The sequence below is a fragment of the Lampris incognitus genome, chromosome 15 (assembly GCF_029633865.1).
Source record: "Lampris incognitus isolate fLamInc1 chromosome 15, fLamInc1.hap2, whole genome shotgun sequence".
In the NCBI taxonomy this organism is placed as follows: Eukaryota; Metazoa; Chordata; class Actinopteri; order Lampriformes; family Lampridae; genus Lampris; species Lampris incognitus.
The window spans coordinates 32909087-32935457 of record NC_079225.1 but is presented as its reverse complement, the minus strand read 5'-3'; the positions used below and the strand labels follow the sequence as shown (position 1 = coordinate 32935457).

Here is a 26371-nt window from a genome sequence, read left to right as displayed (position 1 = left end):
ACTTCTCTTCCACCTCTCCCGGCTGGGTTGGCTCACGTGTCCAAGCTCCGGCTCTTCTCGGGGTTGGATCTCTGGCAGACGGGTTGGTGATAGGTATGTCCAGAGCATTCCCTCAAGTGGATGGGCACCTCTTCTGGGACTCCGTCTCCCCATTTCCTAACTTTGCCCCTGTCCTTATGGCCCGGAGACATCCCACTGCTACCCTTCGACGAGACCGTTTGGCCTCTGAAGAGCTGCGCCCTCCGCTGGCACAGCCCTACCTTGCTGAGGAGGATGAACACGTCGCCCCTGAAGGCCTTGGTGAAGATGGCGTAGAGGAACGGGTTGGCGCAGGAGTTGAGCGGGTAGAAGAGCACCAGTAAAATCTTGGAGTTGGAGACGGTGATGAGCGGCCGGTCCAGCACGGCCGACATGGCGTAGAAGGAGATAGGGGCCATGCACAGAAAGTCCGTGAATATGAGGATGGCCATGCGCTTGGCGATGTTTGTGTCCTTGGAACCGGAGCGGTAGTGCGGGTTGTGCACGGCGCAGTAGATCTTGATGTAGCAGGCGCAGATGATCACAAAGGCCAGGATGTTGAGGATCAGCACTGAGATGATGTAGATCTGCGCCACCGTGGACTGGGTGTCCATGGGGAGACAGATGCTGACCCTCTGATAGCTGCTCACACCGACCAGCGGGAGCAGGGCCAGGAGGAGGCAGAGGATCCAGCCGCCGAGCATCACGGCAGCGGCGTGGGGCAGACGTAGCTTGCGATCCAGCCGCATCGCGAAGGTGATGGCGTACCACCTCTCCAGCGTAATCACCGTCAGGGTGTAAACGGACAGCTCGCTGGCAAAGACGGTGAAGAACCCTGCCAGGCCACAGCCAGGCCCCGTCTGCCAGTCGATGGCGTGGTTGAAATACTCCGCCTGTGTGTGCAGGTCCACAGAGGCAATCAGCAGGAGGTAGATCCCCATGCACAGATCAGCAAAGGCCAGGTGGCACATGAGGAAGCGGGAGACGGAGAGCTTGTAGTGGCTGGTGAGCAGCACCAGCAGCACCACCACGTTCCCCAGGACGGCTAGCAGGCTGACAAACCACACGGAGACACGCAAGAAGCTGTACCCCATGATGTCCTCGCACGGGTTGAACTCATCAGGCGCTGGCGAACACGTCACCTCCTCTCCTTCCTCACACACCACATAATCATAGCGGCTGTCAAAATCCTGGCTGGTGTCCTCCTGGGGGTTCTTGAGGGTCTCCCCGAAACCCACATCCTCGTCTGGCTGGCCCCCAAAGTAGGCGTGGTAATGAAGGCTGCCATGGAAGTCCCCTTTCCTCCAGTCCTGTTGGGAGTCTCTGAGACTCCCGTCGTGGGGCTCCTGGTCTTGGGCCATCTCGGACACGTCGGCCCCCTCTAAGTGCGGCATGCGGAGTGGCCCAACCGAGCGCTTGTGGTGCTGATTATAGAACGCAGTTAGGTTGCAGATGATGTACTCCAAGAAGCTGGAAAAAAAATCCATACATACCCAAAGCATATAAACACACCACGACAAGAATGCACACAGACACACACACACACACACACACACACACACACACACACACACACACACACACACACACACACACACGCACATGCACGCACACACAGTTAAATAAGACTGATCATAAAAACAAAATTGCACTACCAAATCAAACAACGTTCCTAACCTAACAAACAGACAGGCCTGACTACAAAACATGTCCCTACAGGAACTTGCCGAGCAATGAAATTATTTATATATCCAGTCAATGAAAAGTGATTCCTGTTTTGAGAGAGTCATTATTAGTGTGGCTCAGTCCTCTTCCTACAATAACAGCATTGAGTGACAGTAATTATGGCGGCATGGTAGGGAGTCATAGGTAAATGCATCAGGGCGTTGATTCAATCCCTGCCAACATCCACATCTCATAAGTACAACTGCTCCGCTAACTGGCAAATCATCCATTAATCATTCACAACACAGGCCACAAGAGAAATTCCATTCAAAGGCTGTTTGCTTTTTATTCACTCTATTTACAAACTGTAAATGAACTGCTCTGAGACTGTCTGACTGCGACTGTGTTTTATTTTATTTTATTTTTCCCCCCTTTACACACTTTTTCTGACTCTCTGTGGAGTCGTCCTCGGGTTTTGTCAAGCTCACCCGCGTTTCTTCTTGAGGTTCTTGAAGCCGCAGCAGTGGCTGGGGTAGGTGAGGTCTGCACTGATGAGGTGTTTGAAGGTTTTGATGGGGGGCAGCTTCTTCAGAGCCCAGGCGTCGCGTGCCATCAGCTCCCGAACGGACGCCATGCCCACGGTTGGCAGTGAGGCGATCCCTGTCAGGGACACATCTCTGTGAGGGCAAGAGAGAGAGAGAGAGAGAGAGAGAGAGACAGAGACAGACAGACAGACAGACAGACAGACAGACAGACAGACAGACAGACAGAGAGAGAGAGAGAGAGAGAGAGAGAGAGAGAGAGAGAGAGAGAGAGAGAGAGAGAGAGAGAGAGAGAGACAGACAGACAGACAGACAGACAGACAGACAGATATATATACGTATATATATATATATAGAGAGAGAGAGAGAGAGAGAGAGAGAGAGAGAGAGAGAGAGAGAGAGAGAGAGAGAGAGAGAGAGAGAGAGAGAGAGAGAGAGAGAGATCATGACAAAGATACCCCCCATGTAAACACATATTACCCAAGTATACCCAGTGTTTGCTGTACACAAGATTTCAAGACCCCCACTAAGTGGGGATATTTAACATCAACAGAGATGCTATATAGGCTTATTTGTGGCAACGATGTCGTTTTGTCACTGTCCAGTCTTAAAGTTAATCAGGACAATTTAACTTAATGTGTTTTAAATACTCTGTTTCAAATGCAGTTTTCCTGGAGGGAATTTCTAGACAAGTGTCAATACATTGAAACGAGACAGGGAAAAAAAATCCGGATCACCGTCAGGGGAAAAACATTTTTTTTTGAGAAAATTTTGATTTGTGGTGGAATGTATGAATATGTAAAGATTTTATGACACTTGGCTGAATGACTATTTGAAATATTTTACACGAGATTGTATTTTTCATTCCATCCCCATTATCTTTCGTGGACTGCATGCAAATAGACACGTTTACGTGTTACTCTATCTGACTGGTTATTTTGGGGAAGGGGGGGGGTAAAAAGGAAATAGTCGGCTGCTAGGACATTTCAAACGCTGACTTCGGAGCAAAATGTGGTGTCCGTGAATATGCGATAGAGCAGGACATGATCAGACCGGAGGGCCCCATGGAGGGATTTAACAACACAACCCCTCCATCTGTTTCCTACAGAGTGAGCTCTCTTATCCTCCATCATCTTTAAGCAATTACGTGCGGTATTTCTGCTGCTCGGCCGCCACGCCAGAGCCAGCTCAACGCCGCTGGGACAGACGCATGCGGCGCGGACTGACATCTCGCCACTGTCCTGTGTGATCCCGGTATCTGCACGCTCCGCACAGCGTTAAACAGCAGCACGCTACACCCCCCCTCGCGCCATCACCCCCCTCCTCACGCACGCACGCACGCACACGCACGCAGTCCGGGCGCCAAGTATGGGCCAAGCGCAGTTTTGCTTTCTAATTTTTTCTCAACCCTTCATATCGCCAAGTCATCACGTTGACCAGATAATATGATTAAAATGGAAGAAACACAAACAAAACAAAAATGCATTAATCTCACTTTTGCTAAGTGCTTTTTTTTTTAGCTCCATTTGCACTCCCCGTAGCCGCCCCCCCCTCTGCTCTCTTCTTCTCTCATGGGGAAAGGTTGTCAAAGGGTTTAAAAAAAAGGAAGAAGAAGAAGAAGAAGAAGAAGAAGAAGAAGAAGAAGAAGAAACGAGCACTACAACAACGGTCGGTCTGATTTTGTCATTCCCAGATGTTTTGGCCGTGACCTCATGGAGGTGACCTCACCCAAAGCCATGTTCCCCCAGTGGAACCGTGGAGGAAACGGAGAGCGGCGACCACGTCTACCTAACGGACCAGACGGCAGCAGAACTAGATAACCGTGGCAAAGGGGTTTTGGCGTCGGTCGCCTCAGAAATAGGGAGAGGGGGGACTTTCAGACTGCGAAAATGGGGCGAAAAAAGAGAGAGAGAGAGAGAGAGAGAGAGAGAGAGAGAGAGAGAGAGAGAGAGAGAGAGAGAGAGAGAGAGAGAGAGACTACGCTATCGGGGAGACGTTGGATGTTTCGCCCTCTCAGGCTCGCACACTATCCACGCCTGATTTCCTGGTCAAAGGCGCAGCTGTGCAGGAGTGATTTACACCCTTTGATGGTGTGCTATCGTGTTTCCCAGGGAAGTTTCTCACACAGCCTGCACATTATGAATGCGGAAATGGTCGAAATCTGCCTGAGTGTGGATATGATGGGAATAATGTAATTACCAAACCAGGCCTGCGAATTTAAATCTGATAAGTCCGAGGAGAGGGCTTGCAGACCTGCTATGTGGAGGAACAGTCGATGTAGGTCATGTGATCAACCAGAATGGTTAGTACACGCTGCATGTCAACCCGGTGCTGTCATTTAGACGGTAACAAAATAGGGGTGTTGAAATTAGTTGCTGCACAGAAATGCCAATCCTGCAAGCACAGATTTTCATTCATCTACTTTGCTCAAGGCCCGCCCCTCAAATCTCTCCAACACCCCATTTTCTGTCCTGTTTTTTTTGGGGGGGGGGGTTGGTTTTGCTGTTGTTGTTTGTCCTGTTGTTGTTGTTTTCTGTCCTAACTTACTTGTCAGTTGCTGGCTAACTTATTGTAAAATTGATTTTTTTTTACTGTATTATGGTCCTTTTCTTTTTATGTTTACAGTCTTTTTTATACAGATCTTTTACTCTACTAACTGAGCTCTGGAAAGGTGTTATGCATGTAGAATTTACCATTATTATTGTTATTAATAGCAATTAATAGTAATTATTTTAAGCTTTATTTCTCGTTTATAACAGTCTACCAGATGCACTGATGATATTAGACCTCGTGGGATGAACAAAAATGTGGCAAATTTTGCAAAATTCCTTTTCTGTGTATTTGCACAATTATAACAGACGAATGAAAGTTGTGATCTGGAAAGTATCACACAAAAAATGACATTGCACATTGATGCCTTTGAGCAATAGGGTTTGAATGTCGGGGCTAATCTTTGCGGTTCGAGCGTTGGACTTTTTTTTCCTCTCCAAAGATGAAGAAAAGTTCCAAACTGAACATGTGTGTGAGGGTGTGGGTGTAGATACAGGCAGGACTTGGCAGAGCTTTTTAAAATCTTTGCCCTTTCAGATACATACAGCAGCATGGGGCCTCTGATGGCGCCTTCAAAAGCCCTTTCATCCATCTTGGTCAAATACTTGTTTCTGTGGAGGTACCTGGAAAAGGAAAACACACATTTTGAGTTTCTTGATGGGGAAGTTATACTTCTCTTTTCAATCAGACTGATAAAACTGAGACATGGCATGGCAATTTTTTCCCCCCTCCCAAAGCCTCATCACCATGCTTTCCTGTGTTTATTTTCTCTCATTTCAGAGTTGAAACATGACAGAAAAAGGTCGTATCCATGTTGTTGATTCAAATTAGACACCGTAGGGTGAGACAGAGTACTCCTCAAACCCAGCAGGCCCTCGCTACACATCCCCCAGAATCCCTTAAATCTAATAAGGATAATAGACCTGTAAGGGGAGTGTTTGTCTTGATCAGGCTGTGCAGGGATCAGCTCTCCTTTTCAGAGCGCCCCCTGCGCCAACACAAATACCCCTGTGGTAAAACGTACTAGAGTCACTGACCAACGGCTTAATTAGACCCTAGTAAGGAGACCTGGGCCGTGTGGGGGAGTTGTAAAGGAGGAGACGGGGGTTAGATTTATCTCATTAAGATCTCATATCCTGACTGTCCGGGAATCAGGACCAGGGGGTGACAAGAGGAGGGGGAAAACATGTTGCGACAAAGTGGAAAAAATTATTATCTATCCTGCCTACATTTTTTTTAAATATTTTTTTTCGACATATCCAGGCTTGGTTTCTTCAAGCCTGCATGGCTTCATTTTACGTGCCAAAGAGGTGCTGGTGGTGGACTGTGTGTGTGTGTGTGTGTGTGTGTGTGTGTGTGTGTGTGTGTGTGTGTGTGTGTGTGTGTGTGCGCGTGCGCGTGCGCTTGTGCTTGCATCTTTGTGAAGACCAATTTGAATTGTTAGCCATAAGAGTGAGGACATTTTGGTAGGTCCTCATTTCTTTACGGGTCTATTTTAGGGTTAGGACTTGGGTTTTGGGGTTTGGGTTAGAATTAGGATTAGGTTAAGATTAGGGTGGACATGTAAGGTTAGTTTAGACATGTAGTTCTGAATGCTAAGTTTAGGGTCAAGGGCTAGGGAATCAATGTGGTCAAGGAGGGGTACTCACAAAGATAGAAATACAAGAATGTGTGTGTGTGAGAGTACTTGTACTTTTATCTTTGTGAGGACCAATTTGAATTTTTAGCCATCAGAGTGAGGACATTTTCGTTTGGAGTTAGGGTTGGGATTTGGGTTTAGAATTAGGTTTAGGTTAAGGTTAGGGTAGACATGTAGTTCTGATGGCTAAATGTAGGGCTAGGGAATTAATTTAGTCAATTAGGGATACTCACAAAGATAGAAATACAAGTGTGTGTGTGTGTGTGTGTGTGGGGGGGGGTGTTCTTGAAGAGGGCTTCCTGGTCCTTCCTGGTACCAACTTTTGAAAACATATTTTCCCATGAGAACTCCAGCTTTCTAATCAAGATCCCGGGTTAGGCCCTCTATAAGCACATTTGAGACGGCTAGCGGAGAACACAACTGTGATCCTGCTGCTTGTGTAGCGTAATTTCCAGTGAGGGGATACACATGCCAGATGTCAGAATTCATTTAATCTTGGAAAAATACTGAGGAACCTGATTTTTACAGCAATGTAAGGCATCTAAATTGACTGCTTTCAGTAATCCCGTGACAGATATCCGTCTTATTATGATAAAACTACTGTGTCCCCCAGAATTGGCTTTCACAAAAACTGTTGATTATGAAAGCTCATCAAGCGAATAATAGAAAATAAAAAAAGGAAATCAATACAAAGTAATAATACCGCCACACTGCTGGAATTAATTGATTTAAGACCTTTTCACATCACTGCTGGTTGATATAAATTAATTTTAAAGTTAATTTAAACTTATTTGATACTTTGTTTCACGGTTTACTGTGTGCATGTCACAAATCACTGAATTTTTGAGTAAAAATAACACTTAACCCGTGGACATACACTTGATCTAGCTTGGTCTGATTGAATGCGTGATTCCTTATCTCAGTGAAGCCATTGCCATCCAGCATCCTGGAAAAGAAAAAGAAAGAGCAACAATTTAATATGACCCCATATCGCTTTTTTCTTTTAGTGTAATACTGCAAAAAGTTATATCAGAGTTAAGCAGGACCTATTTATTGCACATTCTCTGTTGAGGTTTTGTCACAATGCAATTTCGCAGTCATAAGTGAAACCTTTTCTGTAACATATTTCTATGTGAATTTAATATAAATTCCCTTTTACTTGCTCCTAAACTTTTTTTTCGGATTTTCCCCCCCTTTTCTCCCCAGTTGTACCCGTCCAATTACCCCACTCTTCCGAGTCGTCCCGGTCGCTGCTCCACCCCCTCTGCTGATCTGGGGAGGGCTGCAGACTACCACATGCCTCCTCTGGTACATGTGGCGTCGCCAGCCGTTTCTTTTCACCTGACATTGAGGAGTTTTGCCAGGTGGACGCCAATATATTTTTCCTAGGAGGAATCCGGAAGGTTCCCGCCCTCAAGCGCTAGGATTGGCCAGATCTGCTTGTAAGTCAACGCTGATACGGCTGTTCTGGAACGTAACGTTGTTACCGTACACACAATTACATTGGCACAGTTAGCTTGTTTGCAAACATGGCTAATGGCTAACAGTTAGCTAGCAAACGTGGCTGGGGTTAGGGTTAGGGTTGTTGCGCATTCGCATCGGCCTTGACTGACAGGAGGATCTGGCCAAGTCTAGCGCCTGAGGGCAGGAACTTTCCAGATTCATCCTAGGGAAAAAAATATTCGCCAGGGGGACGTAGCACCTGGGAAGATCACGCTATTCCCCCCAGTTCCCCCCCGAACAGGCACCACGACCGACCAGGACGCATACCCTCATCCGACTTCCCACCCACAGACACGGCCAGTTGTGTCCATAGGGACGCCCGACCAAGCCGGAGGTAACACGGGGATTCGAACCGGCAAGCCTCGTGTTGGTAGGCAATGGAAAAGACTACTATGTTCCCCGGATGCCCCCTTTACACCTAAACCTAACTGGTTACATTTTTTGTGCTATTTGTGTGTCTTGCTTTTTTTGTCAAGGTAACCATGTCTCAATGCAGTCTGCAGTGGTGGCATGTGGGGATGGTTGGTTTGCATGTGTGTGCCAGTGTATGTGTGTGTGTGTGTGTGTGTGTGTGTGTGTGTGTGTGTGTGTGTGTGTGTGTGTGTGTGTGTGTGTGTGTGTGTGTGTGTCTTTGCAGATCTGCTCATGTGCATGTGTGAACAGTTGCTGGAGCTCGTGCGCATCCTTACACTGTCAGCAACTCGCTGGTGATGCCCCGGAATGAGTTGGCTGGGATCTCCGTTATGTAAGGGTGATCCACAATTTCCCTGCAACAGAAGACACAATTGTGAAGAGGAGACGGAGAGGAAATGAAGTGGCGTTTTCGAACCTGGGAACATTATCTGTGGGCGGTGAAGAGGAGAACGCAGCATTGGTGAACATACTCCCGAGTGCTCTGACAAGGTAGGAAAATTAAATTGCCAAAAGCTGCTGTCTAAAGAATGGTACAATGCAAAGATGTAAAAATGTCTATAATGACAGCTCATTTCATCGGACATGCACACAGATGCAGTTGGAGACGCCTGTGCGAACACACACACACGCACACACACACACACACACGCATTAAGTAGAGAGAAACTTGATTGGCGTGCTTTGTTAAAAAAAAGGTAAAAAAAAAGTTAAGCCAACTTACAGAATGAAGTTGATGTCACTTGACTGAATGTTGCTCAAGACAGGAAAGAGAGTCAAGCCGGTGTTGAAAATTCCCCTGAAAGACACCAAGATCAAAACAACCATGAACTGTGAGAGGATTTTTTTTCAAGTCAGAGGGAGTGTTGGGAAATAAGTTGCTGTGACAAATCTTGATGCACAAAAGTGTTGACTGCTGTTCTTGTAAACTTCAGCCCCAGTGATTTACTTCTTGGACTGCGCCTTGTAAACATGAGTGTTCAGAGGAGGGTTCGACAGCCAAGTTATGCACCAAAAGCAGCGGGGAGCTTGTAGAGATTACAGAATGCAATACTCATAATCACTATCCCAAGTGATGTGACGATAAACTAGAGGAACTTATTGGGCTGAGGAGAAGAAGTCCCTGCTGTCCTGCTTTGACTTAGTGGTTTTGCTCAGACGAGCTTGGATTGGAGTGGAGGGTGACACCACGCAGTATCAAGTTACCTTCATTTTCATAACTGAGAGATGAACCACCAGAGGATAACAACAAGATACCATCTTTACACAAACCGCTTATCCTGCTCTCAGGGTCACGGGGATACTGGAGCCTATCCCAGCAGTCATTGGGCGGCAGGCAGGGAGACACCCTGAACAGGCCGCCGCCAGGCTGAAATGTTGGCTCAGATCAATGTCTGTCATGGTGGCCAAGTATGTTGACTTTTCAGTTACAACAATTAGTTAATGTGTGTTAGGACTCAGAATTTAGCCCAGACCAGCTTGTTATATCCAAATAAAGACGAATTAAATCTCATCCAAGCTGGCCTGTGGATATTTAAAATTCATAGATGGTACTGCAGAAGTTACTATCAGTACCAAGCTTTTTTTTTTGGGAGGGGAGGTTCCCCCTTTTTCTCCCCAATTGTATGCAGCCAATTACCCCACTCTTCCGAGTCATCCCGGTCGCTGCTCCACCCCCTCTGCTGATCCGGGGAGGAATGCAGACTACCACATGCCTCCTCCGATACATGTGGAGTCACCAGCCGCTTCTTCTCACCTGACCGTGAAGAGTTTCACCGGGGGCACATAGCGCGTGGGAGGCTCACGCTATTGCCCCCAGTTCCCCCTTCCCCCCTGAACCGGAGCCCCGATCGACCAGAGGAGGCGCTAGTGTAGCAACCAGGACACATACCCACATCCGGTTCCCACCTGCAGATATGGCCAATTGTGTCTGTAGGGACGTCCGACCAAGCGGGAGGTAACAAGGGGATTCGAACCGGCGATCCCCATATTGGTAGGCAACGGAATAGACCGCCACGCCAACCGGACGCCGTGTATGTTGACTTTTTAGCTACAGCAATTAGTTAACGTGTGTTAGGACTCAGAATTTAGCCCAGACCAGCTTGTTACATCCAAATAAAGACGAATTAAATCTCATCCAAGCTGGCCTGTGAATATTTAAAATTCGTTGATGGTACTGCAGAAGTTATTATCATTACCAAGCATTTTGAAAAAATTGTCCAGTGTCCTACATTTCGCACTGAAGGTAAATTATGAGTGTATGTTATTATGAGTATGCAATGCCGAGACGGGTTTGAGGTTAGGGGAAAAAAACATTCAAATGTGGATTTTAGAGCGAAGGAGATATTACTGTCTATAATGCTGTATAATCATGACAAATACTCACAGATATTTGAGGCTTGGGAGGTTCTTAAAGGCCTGTGGATCTACGTAAGTCAGACTTTTTGCATTCCGTATGTCACTGAAACAAAAACAACAACAACAAGGAAGTAAACACACACAGATATAAAAACATGTTCACCAAGAGTAAAAGTGAGACAACTTCTGTTGTAATGTTAACTCACTGGCGGGAGGATTGCAGTTCACGCTTGCGCTATATCCATTGACAGATATGTGGACTTGATTTATCAGTACACAAACACACAAACACACACACACACACAATAACAATAACAACTCCATTTCATGTTTGCTCGAGGCCAGAGGTTGGCTCACTGACCTGACGTTACATAGTATTTGCACAAATATTCACAAGCGCACACTGCTCAGTTTTGTAACCTGCGGAGGGAACGGAGTAAGGTGCATGTCTGGGACCGAGAGCAGGGAAACTCTCAGAGCTCACAGCCAAGGCCGGAAGGGGAATTCACTTAGTGTTTCATTAGTGTGTTTACTCTGGTCCGCCTTGGGCCGGCCCGAGGGGGAGCCAGGGTCCAGTACGGTACAACTCCCTCTGCTTTCATAACCCATGCGGTTGCTCCGGTACGTGTGTCCTGGACCATCTTCACACACCTGGCAAACCGCACTCAACAGCTCAACAGACAAGTATATCCAGGCCAACTGAGGCCCCGGAGTGCATGAACCGAACCGCTCCCCACGGCTGTTGCACGAAAAAAACGAATTGAGAAAATACATAAATGAAAGAGAGACTGATTCTCCCACTGACACCGGCCCGCGATTTGAAAATATACATGGCGGTGCTCATCAGGTATTTATTGACCACGGGCTGAACTAACAACGGTTTGTGCGAACCTGTAGGTTAGTTAAAAATCACCGAAGTCAGAGCCGTAAGGTTATCACACTATGCTACGGTCTCGCTTACTGCGCTGACTTTGCCTGGCGTTCTGAAACAGTCCTCCGAGGTTTCAGCCCTGAGCTTCACCAGCTGCTGCAGCAAGCCGCAAGCAGCCAGCAGGAAGCAAAACATTAATTTGTGTCTGACCCCTAAAGGAAACCTGAGAGAGATGCCATTATCTGTGGAATGGCACTTTATACCGCACCAATCAGTAACAAATAGACCCTGGAAAAAAAACAGGTACCACCCACTGCCAGTGGGCTGACATGTTGTCTGTGTCTGTAAGTGAGGGTGTTAGTAAGAATGGAGGGAGGGAAACAGAAGAGAGTAATAATCTAATCATACACATACACAGATACGCAAGCACGCAGACACACACACACTGACTAAACATGCTATGCTGACAGATAGACAGTTGTGTCGCACACGTGTTAATGTGTGTAAGTATTCATACACACACTGACAAATGCTCGTGTACACACACACACACTAATAACTCTCTCTCTCCCTTCTCTCTCTCTACTCTCTCTCGCTCTCTCTCTCACATGCACACACACAGATACCCAAGCATGCAGACACACACACTGACTAAACACACTATGCAGACACAGATAGATGGTTAGGTCGCAAACGTGTTAATGTGTGTAAGTATTCATACACACACTGACACATGCTCGTGTACATACACACGTCGTGTACATACACACTAATAACTCTTTCTCTCTCTCTCTCTCTCTCTCACACACACACACACACAATGTTGTGTTACATGATGGCTTAACAAGGTACAAATAGTTCACAAGGGAAGGAAACCTTACAATGACGTATGAAGCACTCAGAGATGTGTGTACAAAAGTACTCCAAGCTGTTCTGCTGACAAATGTGTCGTCCACCCAACAACTTAGCAATAAATCTCTATCCCATTATTGAGAATATGGTGCAGCTAGTTATTTCCCCCAAGCTGCTACGAGTCGAGCTGGAGCATGACGAGAGGAGCCACATACATGCTGGTGTTGAGCCTTGCAGACATTATATGATTGTTATGACTCAGGGCCCGATGCTAAACAACCAAATACAGCAAATTGTTTTCCCCGGAAGCTTACACGGAATCCCAGCTTGCCTAACAGGCGAACTACAGTAGTTTAGGGCAGCGCGCAAAAACAATGATGATCTTTTTTTTAAGCTTGTGAACGACAAGAGGCCCAAACTCCTCTGCGATGCATTGATGTTGGAGTGACGTTCAATACAGCATGAGTCACAGGCATAAACACAACTCAACAAAGTTTCTTTTGTGTTCCTGTGTTTGGTTTTGTGTTTGGTTTGGCTATCAGCAAGGCTCAAAGTGAAGTATTTCTCTCTCCAGCGAGCAGAACGCGGCGGCGGCTTGATCAGTAAAGGTGCGTAAAGTAGTACCGGCCGCTCGCGCACAGCTACTCACATGTGGGTGATTTTCCTCAGGTTGTAGAACGAGTTCTTCTCTAACCTTTTCAGCGTCATGTCGACTGACACATATCTGAAAGACATAAAGCGAATTTACAACATTTCCCATCAAAACAAACATCCAAGTTGTGCACTATGGCAGAATGACACTTCTCCCCCCCCCCAGTCTATTTGAGAAGGTTAATCTAGAGTGCCTCGCATACCAAAGCACAATGCATAAAAGCTGTTTTTTATAAACGAATTAGACTGTGTGATTCCGAAAGTGCTCATAAATCCTGAAACTCAGTCCTTAGCTAAAGCCTCTGAAGCCGCCAGTAATTTTACAGGTATGCACCCTGCATATACACGAGTTAGTCATCAGTCACTGCGCTTCCCATCTGTTATTACTTGGTAACCACTACGTACCTAATTGCTCATAAAATAAACCAAGTCCTTAGCTCCGAATTTACATCTACAAACATCACCAGATCTCCTCTTTGTGTAAAGCTCCACACTATTTATTTGCCACTGCCAAATGTAGTTACAAACAACTAATAAATATGTCTGGATTTCAGCGCTCCCAAAGTGGATAAACAAATAGGAATTCTGCATGACCTGACTGGCATGTTTTATAGGGTTTTCATCTAAGGGAAACTATCCCTAAATCTGGATATGGAGCCAAATGGATGTGAGCAATCTCTGCTGGTGTGAGGCTGAGAGAGAGTTTTTCAGGCACCACGGCCTCCTTTCACGCATGACTTGGACGCAGACGATGGACTCGCAGGCCCAGGATCAAGGCTCGAGTGTATATTTTACCGCAGCCTCTACTTCTGGCGAAAGCCTACAAATCACCACACACCCAAAAGGCTCTGCTGAAATACCTAGCGGCTGTCCAGAACCTTCTGCTGAGGCTAACATTCCTGTTAGAGGAACGCATTAGCGCTTCCAACTGTGATTACCAGACAGCAGTGATGCTAAACAGAGAGCATATCATCTGCTTGGGTGGGAGACAAAAACATGGGGGGAAGCGTGGCCATTTTGGAGCTTTTGTACCTTTTGTTTTTAAATGCAAAGCACCTCAGGGCCTAAACTGGCATTTAGCCTCACATTTAGCTGTACCATCTGTGCAGATTTGGTATGGGGGGGGGGTGCAAAAAAGGATTGTGCATATATACACTACCGTTCAAAGGTTTGGGGTCACCCAAACAATTTTGTGTTTTCCATGAAAAGTCACACTTATTCACCACCATATGTTGTGAAATGAATAGAAAATAGAGTCAAGACATTGACAAGGTTAGAAATAATGATTTGTATTTGAAATAAGATTTTTTTTACATCAAACTTTGCTTTCGTCAAAGAATCCTCCATTTGCAGCAATTACAGCATTGCAGACCTTTGGCATTCTAGCTGTTAATTTGTTGAGGTAATCTGGAGAAATTGCACCCCACGCTTCCAGAAGCAGCTCCCACAAGTTGGATTGGTTGGATGGGCACTTCTTGCGTACCATACGGTCAAGCTGCTCCCACAACAGCTCAATGGGGTTCAGATCTGGTGACTGCGCTGGCCACTCCATTACCGATAGAATACCAGCTGCCTGCTTCTGCTCTAAATAGTTCTTGCACAATTTGGAGGTGTGTTTAGGGTCATTGTCCTGTTGTAGGATGAAATTGGCTCCAATCAAGCGCTGTCCACTGGGTATGGCATGGCGTTGCAAAATGGAGTGATAGCCTTCCTTATTCAGAATCCCTTTTACCCTGTACAAATCTCCCACCTTACCAGCACCAAAGCAACCCCAGACCATCACATTACCTCCACCATGCTTAACAGATGGCGTCAGGCATTCTTCCAGCATCTTTTCATTTGTTCTGCGTCTCACAAACGTTCTTCTTTGTGATCCAAACACCTCAAACTTGGATTCATCCGTCCACAACACTTTTTTCCTGTCTTCCTCTGTCCAATGTCTGTGTTCTTTTGCCCATCTTAATCTTTTTCTTTTATTGGTCAGTCTCAGATATGGCTTTTTCTTTGCCACTCTGCCCTGAAGCCCAGAATCCCGCAGCCGCCTCTTCACTGTAGATGTTGACACTGGTGTTTTGCGGGTACTATTTAATGAAGATGCCAGTTGGGGACCTGTGAGGCGTCTGTTTCTCAAACTAGAGACTCTAATGTACTTATCTTCTTGCTCAGTTGTGCAACGCGGCCTCCCACTTCTTTTTCTACTCTGGTTAGAGCCTGTTTGTGCTGTCCTCTGAAGGGAGTAGTACACACCGGTGTAGGAAATCTTCAATTTCTTAGCAATTTCTCACATGGAATAGCCTTCATTTCTAAGAACAAGAATAGACTGTCGAGTTTCAGATGAAAGTTCTCTTTTCTGGCCATTTTGAGCGTTTAATTGACCCCATAAATGTGATGCTCCAGAAACTCAATCTGCTCAAAGGAAGGTCAGTTTTGTAGCTTCTGTAACGAGCTAAACTGTTTTCAGATGTGTGAACATGATTGCACAAGGGTTTTCTAATCATCAATTAGCCTTCTGAGCCAATGAGCAAACACATTGTACCATTAGAACACTGGAGTGATAGTTGCTTGAAATGGGCCTCTATACACCTATGTAGATATTGCACCAAAAACCAGACATTTGCAGCTAGAATAGTCATTTACCACATTAGCAATGTATAGAGTGTATTTCTTTAAAGTTAAGACTAGTTTAAAGTTATCTTCATTGAAAAGTACAGTGCTTTTCCTTCAAAAATATGGACATTTCAATGTGATCCCAAACTTTTGAACGGTAGTGTATATATATATATATATATATATATATATATATATATATATACTGTTAAAGATTTTGCATTTTATTAATTTACATTATAATCCTCAATGGTTACAAAATTGGCGAATATAATTTTTTTCTGCACCTCCACCACTTTTTTCTCTTAGCTTCTCCCTCGTATTCTGTCACTTGGTATTGACCACACGATTTGATTCGAGGTTGGATTTCACAGAAACGCCATCGGCAGAGATGAGATTTCCTCTATCACCTTTAACCTGCTCCAACAAATCAGTCATTTGATCAGAATTTTGAAGTGTTTCTGATGTGTTAGCTTGCTTTTCTGGGTTGTCGGCTAGCTAAAAACACGGTTCGGACGAGCTAACTTTAGCTCTGTTGAACCGGTGTAAAAGCATCTATTTGACAGTGTCAGTGTTAAGCATCAGATCAGGATATCATTATAACTAATATGTAATGTTAGCTACTCAGCTGAAAGTGTGCAGTCAATACTGGGCCCACTTCCAATTACAAACTCAAGACAATGATCCCGTATCGTTCTGTTCACTGTGTCCTTGTTGTGGTTTAAAGACAACAGGTGGATTTGGGGTGAGTTCGAATGGCTGTTCTCTGTGCAGAAGGTAATGAGAGGTGGATGAGAAGAGAGTGTGGTTACTCAGGTGCATTTGTGCTCCACTCACATTCTGGAGATGTTGACCATGCTGCTGAAAGCATCTGCTGGAATGGAGGAGAGCCGGGTCTCCAGAAGCCATCTGGTCAAAAAGATATAGACAAACATTTTTACCACCACAAATTTCAGTATTGTATCTTTTGGCGCCTTGTATCTTTTTGTCATCTTCTGAGTCACAGAGCGCCACACACCGTCTGGGTGCTCTGACTTTCGATGGCCATCAAAGAAATGGTTCCTTTCGGTTCAGGTCAGGTTTCAGAGTGTGAACAAGTGAGAGTAACATAAAAGGCTGATCTACTCTTTTAGGATTCAGGGTTAAAGCAAAGGTAGGTTAAGACATTACTTCCACATAAAGACACGTTCAGTTTACTCCATCCTAATCTGAGGCTTTCAACAGAGAAAGAGACAGAGATGCGCAGAGCGAGAGAGAGAGAGAGAGAGAGCTGTCAGCAAAGTCCAACGAAATCAAACAGAATTTATCAGCTTGCATCACATACACAAAAGTCCAACATTGTTGAATTGTGTGCTTCAAGTTTTCTCTCAGATGAAAGGTGTCTTTGAAGTCGGTGGTGTGAACCGGCGTTTCTAAGATAGGAGAAAACACAGCCTTAGATCTAACTGGACATGAGCCGTGAGCCAAGCCAAACAAGGTCTGGGTCTGTTTAGCACAATGTTTTCAAAACTGTGGTTCGGGACACAAAGGTGGGATGCACTGAGACTATGAACAAACCCCAAATTGTTCTTGAGGAAGTGGGACTCAACACAAGTGTCTATATTATGAAAAAGCAAGCCTAATAACGTAACTGAGGTTTTGCGGCGAGAGATAATGATCAGATATAACAGTCTTTGTCATAATCCGGAGGGATAATTGGGAATTTTGAAGCACCAGAGGAGACGCATGTCCCTCAATCTGTTGTGATGGCTTCTTGTTTCTAGTGGGGAAAAAAATCAAACATCACATCACATGTAAGGAGGAAGGCTACATCTGGTCCATTGAACTCAAGTTTCGTGCGCCATTCACTTTGGACGCCTGAATCCCCTGTGTTTTCTGCACAACAGTGAAACTAGGTTACGTCACTCTTTGATGATGATCTTTATGATGGAGAATGACCCCCCCTTTTTTCTCCTTAATTGTATTTTTGGCCAGTTACCCCACTCTTCCGAGCCATCCCGGTTGCTGCTCCACCCCCTCTGCCAATCCGGGGAGGGCTTCAGACTACCACATGCCTCCTCCGATACATGTGGAGTCGCCAGCCGCTTCTTGTCACCTGACAGTGAGGAGTTTCACCAGGGGGATGTAGCGCATGGGAGGATCACGCTATTCCTCCCAGTTCCCCCCGAACAGGCGCCCCAGCCCGACCAGAGGAGGCGCTAGTGCAGCGACCAGGACACATACCCACATCCGGCTTCCCACCTGCAGACGCCCAAGTATGTGTCTGTAGGGACGCCCGACTAAACCGGAGGTAACATGGGGATTCGAACCGGCGATCCCCGTGTTGGTAGGCAACGGAATAGACTGTCACGCCACCCGGATGCCCCGCAGAATGACACTGTTTTTTTGCCATCGGTGGGAGAGGTAGAAGAGACTGACAGACAAGGTGCATTAACCACTTAAGTTGAAGTCATTCTGTCCTCCACGTTCGAGCCGCAGTGGGATGCACAAAACCCGGTTTGTTCGCTCTGTCCGAACTAGAAAGAGAAAATGCTGCTGTTTGGGGGCTTTGTACGCTGTGGCAGGTATGAAAAAACAAAGGGGGATGACCTCATGCCAGGAGGTCGCCATCTTTTCTCACCCCCTGTCCATTTGGGGAACAATAGACTAATTCAGGGGCCTGAGATCTGGCTCATATGAATCTGGATCACAATCAAATGGGGCGTTGGAGGGCGGCTTGTTAGTCAGTAGAAGCAGGAGCATGGCACCCTGCGCACGTTTTGACAAACTCAAATAAACATGGGTACATAGTGCAGACCCCGTCATCAAACACCCCTGACAGCCCATGCCATTTCACGGCAGACTAAAACCCAAATAATCAGCAGGCCTTTTCCGTGGACGGGCAGGAGAGGGAAGCCCCGGGGACAAGCCCATCTCACAAGCTGTGGGGTAAAATCACTCCCTCAATTTGTCATGTTGGATAGACAGCTGCGAAAACAAACAGGATCAGAAATTGAATTTGAAGTAATTCGTAATGCTGTCAGCGATGTGCCTACAAACAAAGCTGTGTTTATGGTGCTCTCTCTCTCTCTCTCTCTCTCTCTCTCATTCTGATGTAAAATGGCTGGTGGCGTGTCCTCGAACAGGCGAGTCACACACTCTGAGGAATGACAATGCACCGCAACAGCTGTGCATTTCAACCTGTGATCTTATACCAGCTAAAGTTGTATTAAACTGCTTTTGTAGGTGAATCGTGTCTGTTCAAGCCCGTAACATGTTCCTCATTAAAACACTTAGTTATGTTTGTGTATGTGTGTGTGTGTGTGTGTGTGTGTGTGTGTGTGTGTGTGTGTGTGTGTGTGTGTGTGTGTATTTTTATCTTTCTATTTTTCATGCCAGGGACAGCCTTCGTATTTCGTATTAATTTTATTTTGGGTTATGAAAAGAGATCGCGGGGGCTGCATTTCCAGTGTGTATTCTCATAAACACATGACCTAATTATTGTAGAATGTCAAGTAATTGTAACCATTTCCACTGGACCATCCATCGGTACAAATTATTAGCTGAGGGAAATGTCAGTATTTCCACTCTTTGCTGTTACGGTCCATCAAATTCAATGTCCCTCCTCTCATTTGCCAATTAATTCCACTGCTCATCTGAGACCATTCAGGAAATAGCATCTGGGTTTCACTCTTAAAGGTTAATTGGTCGATTTCATCCCTGATTTAAGTCGATTAGCTGTTTGGTGACAACGGATACCTGAGTCCAAGTAGTTAAATCGTGTTTTACCTACAACCCAAGAATCCCGCAGTTTTCAAAAATACTAGACCCAGTGTTTTTCCTTTTTCTTTTTCGTGGAGCTCTCTTTTTCCCCCTGCTGATTATTCTCAAATGGAAAGCTCCCTCTTTGGGCTCTTCAGAAACGTACTGCAAAAGGTAAATAGAGTATATGAATGCATACTCCAGGCGCAGCCAGCAGTCACGCTACACGGGCCTTTAAAGAGTGTCTGTGCTTTCCTTTCCACTTCTCTGGCCCGCGCTGACACAGGGACAGACCTGCGCAAATAAACGCATAATCACACGCACACACATTGGCATGCAAAGGACAAGTGTGCACGTGTGCGCTTAAGACACTTGTACTTCAGCACACACACACACACACACACACACACACACACACACACACACACACACACACACACACACACACACACACACACACACGCCGGCACGCGCACAGCGTTTTGCATGAACTCCGGCTGAAATCAAGTTCGTTGTTCGTTAGACAGAGCGTGTTGGGCGTCTTTACTGAAGAGACTTGAACCAAACTTATGGCAGAATTAACAGCAAACAGCTGCGAAGTCTCTGCTATAAACGTTGGGAAAACCAATGTCAGTCGCACAGATAAAATCAATTTAGGCAGCAGCAGGCGACGACCCAGTGGACTGCCAAATGGGCCTGGACTAAATCAGAGAGGTTCAATCCCGCTGGTATGACCTCGACGGCAGGGTCACACATTCCTCAGTGTGTGCACAGCTCATTCAGACTTTCTCACGCCTCATCTAATAGAACATCCCAGTCCAAATACAAAGGTCAGGTAGCCGGGATAGCCCCGGTCTATTTTGGGCTTGCGTTAGAGATATTTTTATCAGGGCTGTGCTTGGCCCCCAGCTTTCATGTCTTTCTTTGTCCTGGATTAGTGTAAGGCAGGAATGCGGCGGTATCGCGGGGACGTCTGGGTATGACTAGGTGTGAATTGGAGCACTGATTGGGAGATAATTTCATTTGATAGGTGCAGTTTTGGGGATTGAGGGGATCGGCGCAGGGATGCCCCAAACAAACTTGGAATAGACGTTGTTGGTTACCGCGCTGAGCATTTCCCACCGGCTGAGGAGTCATTGTACGCTGCGCACGAGCCTGTGTGGAGTTCCATGTGAGCGGCCAGGGGGCGGTGTTACCCCCCCCATCCCCCAAAATATCAATATATCGATACGGGAATTTCACCAGACATTTTCAATTATGACCTCCTTTTTTTATGTGTGCATCTTTACCCTTTCTCAACCAGTCCAATGATTGAGAAAAACCCAAATTAAACAGCAATTTTGCCTCGTTTTTTTTACCGAATACAAATTGACAGAGGGAGTCGAAGTTTGGCACTCCTTTAGAATCCATTAAGCAGATGTTTTAAGCGGACACAGTCCTCAAAAATTGTTCAAAAAATGCTTCAGTTGCTCATGATCAACAAACTTACTGTTCATCTCTGTTTCTGACGTGGACTTAATATGGTGGGCTGATGATAATAATAGATTACATTTATATAGCGCTTTATCGAGACACCTGAAGCGCTTCACATTGAAGGGGGTAACTCACCTCAACCACCACCAATGTGTAGCACCCACCTGGGTGATGCACGGCAGCCATTTTGCACCAGAACACTCACCACACATCAGCTTGAGGGAGGAATAATTGCCAATTACATTGAGGGGGGGGTGATTAGATGGCCAGATGGAGAGAGCCAGATTGGGAATTTTGCCAGGACACTGGAGGACCCCCTACTTTTTGTGATAAGTACCATGGGATCTTTAATGACCCCAGTGAGCCAGAACCTCAGTTTAACATCATCATCTGAAGGACGATGTGGCAGCATTATTCCCCCCCCCCCCCATAAAGCCTATGTATAAGACCGGTCCTCTAGCAGTCAAGCCTGAACTCTGCACCCCGGCAGACTTCCTCAACTCCTTCACGTCTTCCTGTGTTCCTTTGTTGACTCCATTTTGTCGTCCTCCTTCCATAAATGTATTCCCATCCCCTGGCTTTAATCAATAGCAGGAAAGGTAACACATAGTAACGCGTAGGATTACATATCAGATTAAAATGGATAGAGAAGGTACTTCCTGATGTTAAATCCGCCGAGCATGGCCTCCATATGTGAATATCTAATCCCATTTTCTCATATGCGGATAAGACATCTTAAAGTTGGAATGTTAAACAAGACCGCCAACAGAAAGTTCAGCCTCTGCCATAACAAGTCAAGGGTTTCTTTTTTTGTCTTTTTTTTATGATTATTCGCTTTATTGGACAGAATAGTAAACAGAAAGTGTAGAGTGAAGAGACAGAATGCACCCATCTGCTTGACCCGCTGGGCTCTCCAACTCTTTTTTTGTGTGTGTGTGTGTTTACACCTGCTTACATATTTCCAGCACCCCAAATATTTATGGTTACCATCTTGTGAGGACCAGCTAGTAAATCGTTCAGCAGTGTTGATAAGATAGGCAGGGATTACAGATACGGATACCACTCCTATCTGTTCCATTTCTAGGCTTCCACATCTGCCAATGGGTGCATTTCAGAAGCATGTGTCTCCATCACTCAAGGCCATGGCACACTGGTTGCTCTGTGTTGCATAACTTTTCGTCAATAATTTGGTACGCTGGGAGGTGTAAAGGCCCCGCGAAATTTGCATAGATCCCCATGGAGTGATCTTGACTTCATATTACATCATCTCTGCTCTCCTGATCCTCTTGTGATTCCTCCGGGTGCCATGTAATGAGACTAAAACTTTAGTGAAGAATAACAGTTGGTTCGGCTCCATTTTAATTATTCTGGTAAAATAGCCAATTCCTATCCCATCTACTAAGAAGAGCATGCCTACGCCCTTGAATAAGCTGGTCAACTGATATCTATAAAGTCCATCCATTATCTGAACCGCTTATCCTGCTCTCGCGGGGATGCTGGAGCCTATTCCAGCAGTCATTGGGCGGCAGCGGGGAGACACCCTGGATAGGCCGCCAGGGTTCACAGGGTTCACACACACACACACACACACACACACACACACACACACACACACACACACACACACACACACACACACACACACACACACACACACACACACACACACACACACACACACACACACACACACACATTCATACCTAAGGACAACTTAGTATGGCCAATTCACCTGACCTACATGTCTTTGGACTGAGGGAGGAAACCAAAGCCCCCAGAGGAAACCCACGCAGACACGGTGAGAACATGAAAACTCCACACAGAGGACGACCCCAAGGTTGGACTACCCCGGGGCTCAAACCCAGGACCTTCTTGCTATGAGGCAACTGCTCTAACCACTGCGCCACCGTGCTGCCCATCTATAAAGTCTTTGTTTCTCATTCTTTAAAATTGTCATGTATACAATGATAGGTACGAGAAAGCACAGTGAATAGATCCACTTGTGTACTGGTTTGGTAGACTATGGCAAAACTGTTGAAGCATCCTATACAGCGTGACAGGTGTTAGAGGCAATTAAGCAATTAAGGGGAGGGCACATTTATGAAAAGGTGGCAATATTGCCTTTTATCATCCAAACAGAGCACATGTACATGTCAAGGGTAACTAAGCTTATAAACGCATGTACACAATTGTGTAAACTCTATATGTAATTACAAATTGTTAAAATTGAACATGAATAATACTGAACAGGTCATTTTTTGGACTTTGTTTTCATTCTACCTCAAAAGTTATTGTTAACAAGGATTACAAACACTACATTTGAGTTCATCCCCCCTACCATGAGGTATATGGATGTTCGGCAGACAGGAGCCTGAGCAGTCCAAGGACCAAATCTAAGAGCTCAACGTCCCAAAAGCCTCAGTATATCCCAATAGGCTAAAGATATCTATTCTGGATTTCCTTTACTTACTCTCTCTCTCTCTCTCTCTCTCTCTCTCTCTCTCTCTCTCTCTCTCTCTCTCTCTCTCTCTCTCTCTCTCTCTCTCTCTCTCTCTCTCTCTCACACACACACACACACACACACACACACACAATCTCTCTCTCTCTCTCTCTCTCTCACACACACACACACACACACACACACACAATCTCTCTCTCTCTCTCTCTCTCTCTCACACACACACACACAATCTCTCTCTCTCTCTCTCTCTCTCTCTCTCTCTCTCTCTCTCTCTCACACACACACACTCTCTCTCTCTCTCTCTCTCTCTCTCTCTCTCTCTCTCTCTCTCTCTCGCACTCATTTTCGTTCTTTTCTCCTATATGAACCCCCATATCTTTATCTTCATTGTCTTTCTTTTTAAGCCACTTTTGTATTTTTTGAAGAGAAAAAAAACCTCAAATTCGAAATCAAACAAGCCATTCAGCGATTGAAGAGAGGCTAGACTATGGTGTGTAAATATTTCGATAGTTAAAATATGCGTTTTTAATGATATTTTCTCTCAGCCCCTTTCGGACGTATCATTGTACCGTATCATTGCAGGCTGAGGTGTTTGCACCTCAGCCTGCAAAAGAGCACAAACAGTTAAGCGACACACCTAAGTGCAAAGTTTTACAGACACGTTTTATATTCGTAGAGTACTTACAGGATCTCCGTGCTTGCGGGGAATCTGGGAAGAATATCTATATCAAAACAGGAGATGGTGTAAGCCTTCCACTCAGAGCATTCGCAGACAGAGGGGCAAGATTCAGGCTCCGCCAGCGCAAGGATTGGTAACGTGATGAGAGTAAACAACGCACACGCTTTCACTTGCATGCTGTGATGTTTGTTGTCAGTATCAAAATTATTCCTTAATGCTCTTTTTTCCCCTCTTTTTTTTCTGTGTCCAGGCAATCCACACCACAAAGTGAAAAGTTTGCTTTTGCAAAACAAAAAGTGTGCCAAGTGTTGTAATCTTCACGTAGAAACAAAAGCAAACTGGAACTGAAGTGCTATTGCTTAATTGTCTTACTGGCAACATAAGAGCCTCATGCACTGAGAAAGGGATGCTGTGAGGACGGACAGCTGCAGCTCTGTGATTTTGGAGGTGGTCTCGTCTGAGGGGTGGGCAGACTTCTGAGGCACTCTTGTGTCAGACCTGAGAACTGAAGTTTCTGCTTTGGTCTTTGAAACGTGACCGAGGCATGTGTGGTTCAACAAAAAAAAAAAGATAAAAAGAAATTACTTTCTGGTTTCTTTGTTTTGTTTTGTTTTGATTTTTGTTTTGTTTTGTTTTCCACTGAAGCGCGGCAGCAGTGGCGCGTTTGAACCCTTTTGGACAATGTAGTTCTACCGTTTTGAATTCCCATACTCTGGCACCTTGGGAAAACTACAATTCCCGGCTGCTTAAACGCCGACGTGATTTGTTGTCTTCCTGTTCAGAGGCGGTTAGTTTAAGTTGCCATAGCAGAGGGAGGCTGAGAGTTGCTATTCTGTTGTTATCGCTCGAAAAGGGACCAGCCAGCGGCTCCTATGTAGCAAATATATACTGGTATGAACGGTTGACAATGTACATTACTTAGTAAGTTTTGGACTGACCAGCATATTTTAAAATATCCATGGCGTTGTCTTCCGGCGAGTTAGCTAGCGTTACATTAGCTACTAGCTGGGGTTAGCATAAGTTGTCGCTCGTCGGCAGCCCATAGCGGCATCATTGATAACACTGGGTGGTATAGAAAATTACCAGGTGTGGGAGTAGTTTGCTTTGTTGTGCTTCGCTGACTTTGTTTTTCTGTTTGGTTGACTTTGGCGAAGCTATTTTTGTCTGCTTACGATGACAAAACATATCAAAACCAAGAAAACGTACAACTAAGGCGTTCACTCTTCTAAGCTGATTAATGTAGCAGCCGTTTGCGGTGAGGTTCGGCAGGCAAAGCTCGCATTGCCGAGTAATCGTCAGATTTGCACCGTCAGCTGTTTTTTTCTTTCTTTTTTGTTTGTTTGTCCCTCACAGACCTCCCCTGTCGAAAACTATGGCTTCGTCCAGCGAGTCGGACTCGTACGACAGGGCGAGGGGAAACAGGGCGAGGGGGCGGGATGCTCAACGGAGACATGGACGGGACAGCCGAAGAGTGAACGGGAGTGTTCCTGAAGCGGCTATCTCGGAGAAGATCAGCGACCTGGCCAGCACTTTACAGGTAGTAGCCACTTTTCCATCTGCCATGTCATGTGGATGGCGAACATTCCTATAAGTTAATGAATACAAACAGGTAATTGTTTTTAAGTCTTTGCGGAGTCACAGAGATAACTCACATTGTATCTTTATCTGACCGATTGTTTGTCTTCTCTGGTAGGACACCAGTAGGAACTTGAACAAAGTTGACCAGATGCTGGGCCAGTACAGAGGTCATACAGATGACCAGGCTGAAGCAATGGCACTGGTGAGGCAGTTAACAACCGACTTGTAACCAATTAAAGGAGCAGTGTTTTCACACTTGTTGGGGGTAATTTCTTAAGATGCACAACTGTTTATTTTAATCATCTGGATGCGCAAAATTGTTGCTTTGTTTTAATAATTTCTGTAAAAAAAGAAGAAGGTATCAGCTGAAATAGTCTTTCAAATTTTGACGAAAAGTCTCTAAACTTTAATATCACCTTTTATGAAGTAGCTGTTGTAATGTTCTGGTGGCCCACCAACAGAGGTGAATTCAAGGAAAGCACTTGAGATATCACGTTAGCCTTTTAGTAAGTCCATATTTTTAAACATAGTAATAACCATGGCATTCAAAGAATCTGTAGCACACCTATCTCACATTGATGGTCATTAAATTTTGCTCAAAACTGTTTCTGTATCTCTATTCATCCCCTCTATTTCTTCTCTGCCCTCCCCTCCATCCATCCTCCATCGTTACCCATGTGTTTTCTTTTTTTGTCAGGTTTTCAGTTGATCCCTTTTTTATCAGTGAAGATTTTTGTTACGGCAGCTTTAATCCGTTTATATATATATATAT

The 26371-nt window shown here is 45.4% G+C and overlaps 2 protein-coding genes across 2 annotated transcripts in view; one reads left to right on the top strand and one right to left on the bottom strand.

Annotated features, from left to right (window-relative positions):
- tshr (thyroid stimulating hormone receptor) lies at positions 1-24212 on the bottom strand. The gene is made up of 10 exons (XM_056294033.1): positions 24028-24212; positions 16505-16576; positions 13059-13133; positions 10715-10789; positions 9053-9127; positions 8607-8684; positions 7292-7360; positions 5321-5398; positions 2172-2360; positions 1-1488 (listed from the first exon to the last, which is right to left on the bottom strand). Exons 1-10 carry the CDS (start codon positions 24195-24197, stop codon positions 33-35), a joined length of 2337 nt encoding a protein of 778 aa, XP_056150008.1. The 5' UTR covers positions 24198-24212; the 3' UTR covers positions 1-32.
- A 1175-nt stretch (positions 24213-25387) lies between these two features.
- The window catches only part of LOC130125273 (centrosomal protein of 128 kDa), a 61302-nt gene continuing 60318 nt past the window's right edge, over positions 25388-26371 (top strand). The window contains exons 1-2 of the mRNA XM_056294801.1: positions 25388-25558; positions 25715-25801. Of these exons, the coding sequence (XP_056150776.1) occupies positions 25394-25558; positions 25715-25801 (252 nt within the window). The 5' untranslated portion in view covers positions 25388-25393. The remainder of the gene's footprint in view (positions 25559-25714; positions 25802-26371) is intronic.

Excerpts from the sequence above, each read along its gene's own strand:
- tshr (XM_056294033.1), bottom strand. The coding sequence starts at position 24,197 with ATGCAAGTGAAAGCGTGTGCGTTGTTTACTCTCATCACGTTACCAATC. Across the intron at positions 9,128-10,714 it reads CTCCCAAGCCTCAAATATCT|GGGAATTTTCAACACCGGCT; the intron begins GTGAGTATTTGT and ends GGTGTCTTTCAG. Across the intron at positions 7,361-8,606 it reads ACCAGCGAGTTGCTGACAGT|GATGCTGGATGGCAATGGCT; the intron begins GTAAGGATGCGC and ends TTTCTTTTCCAG.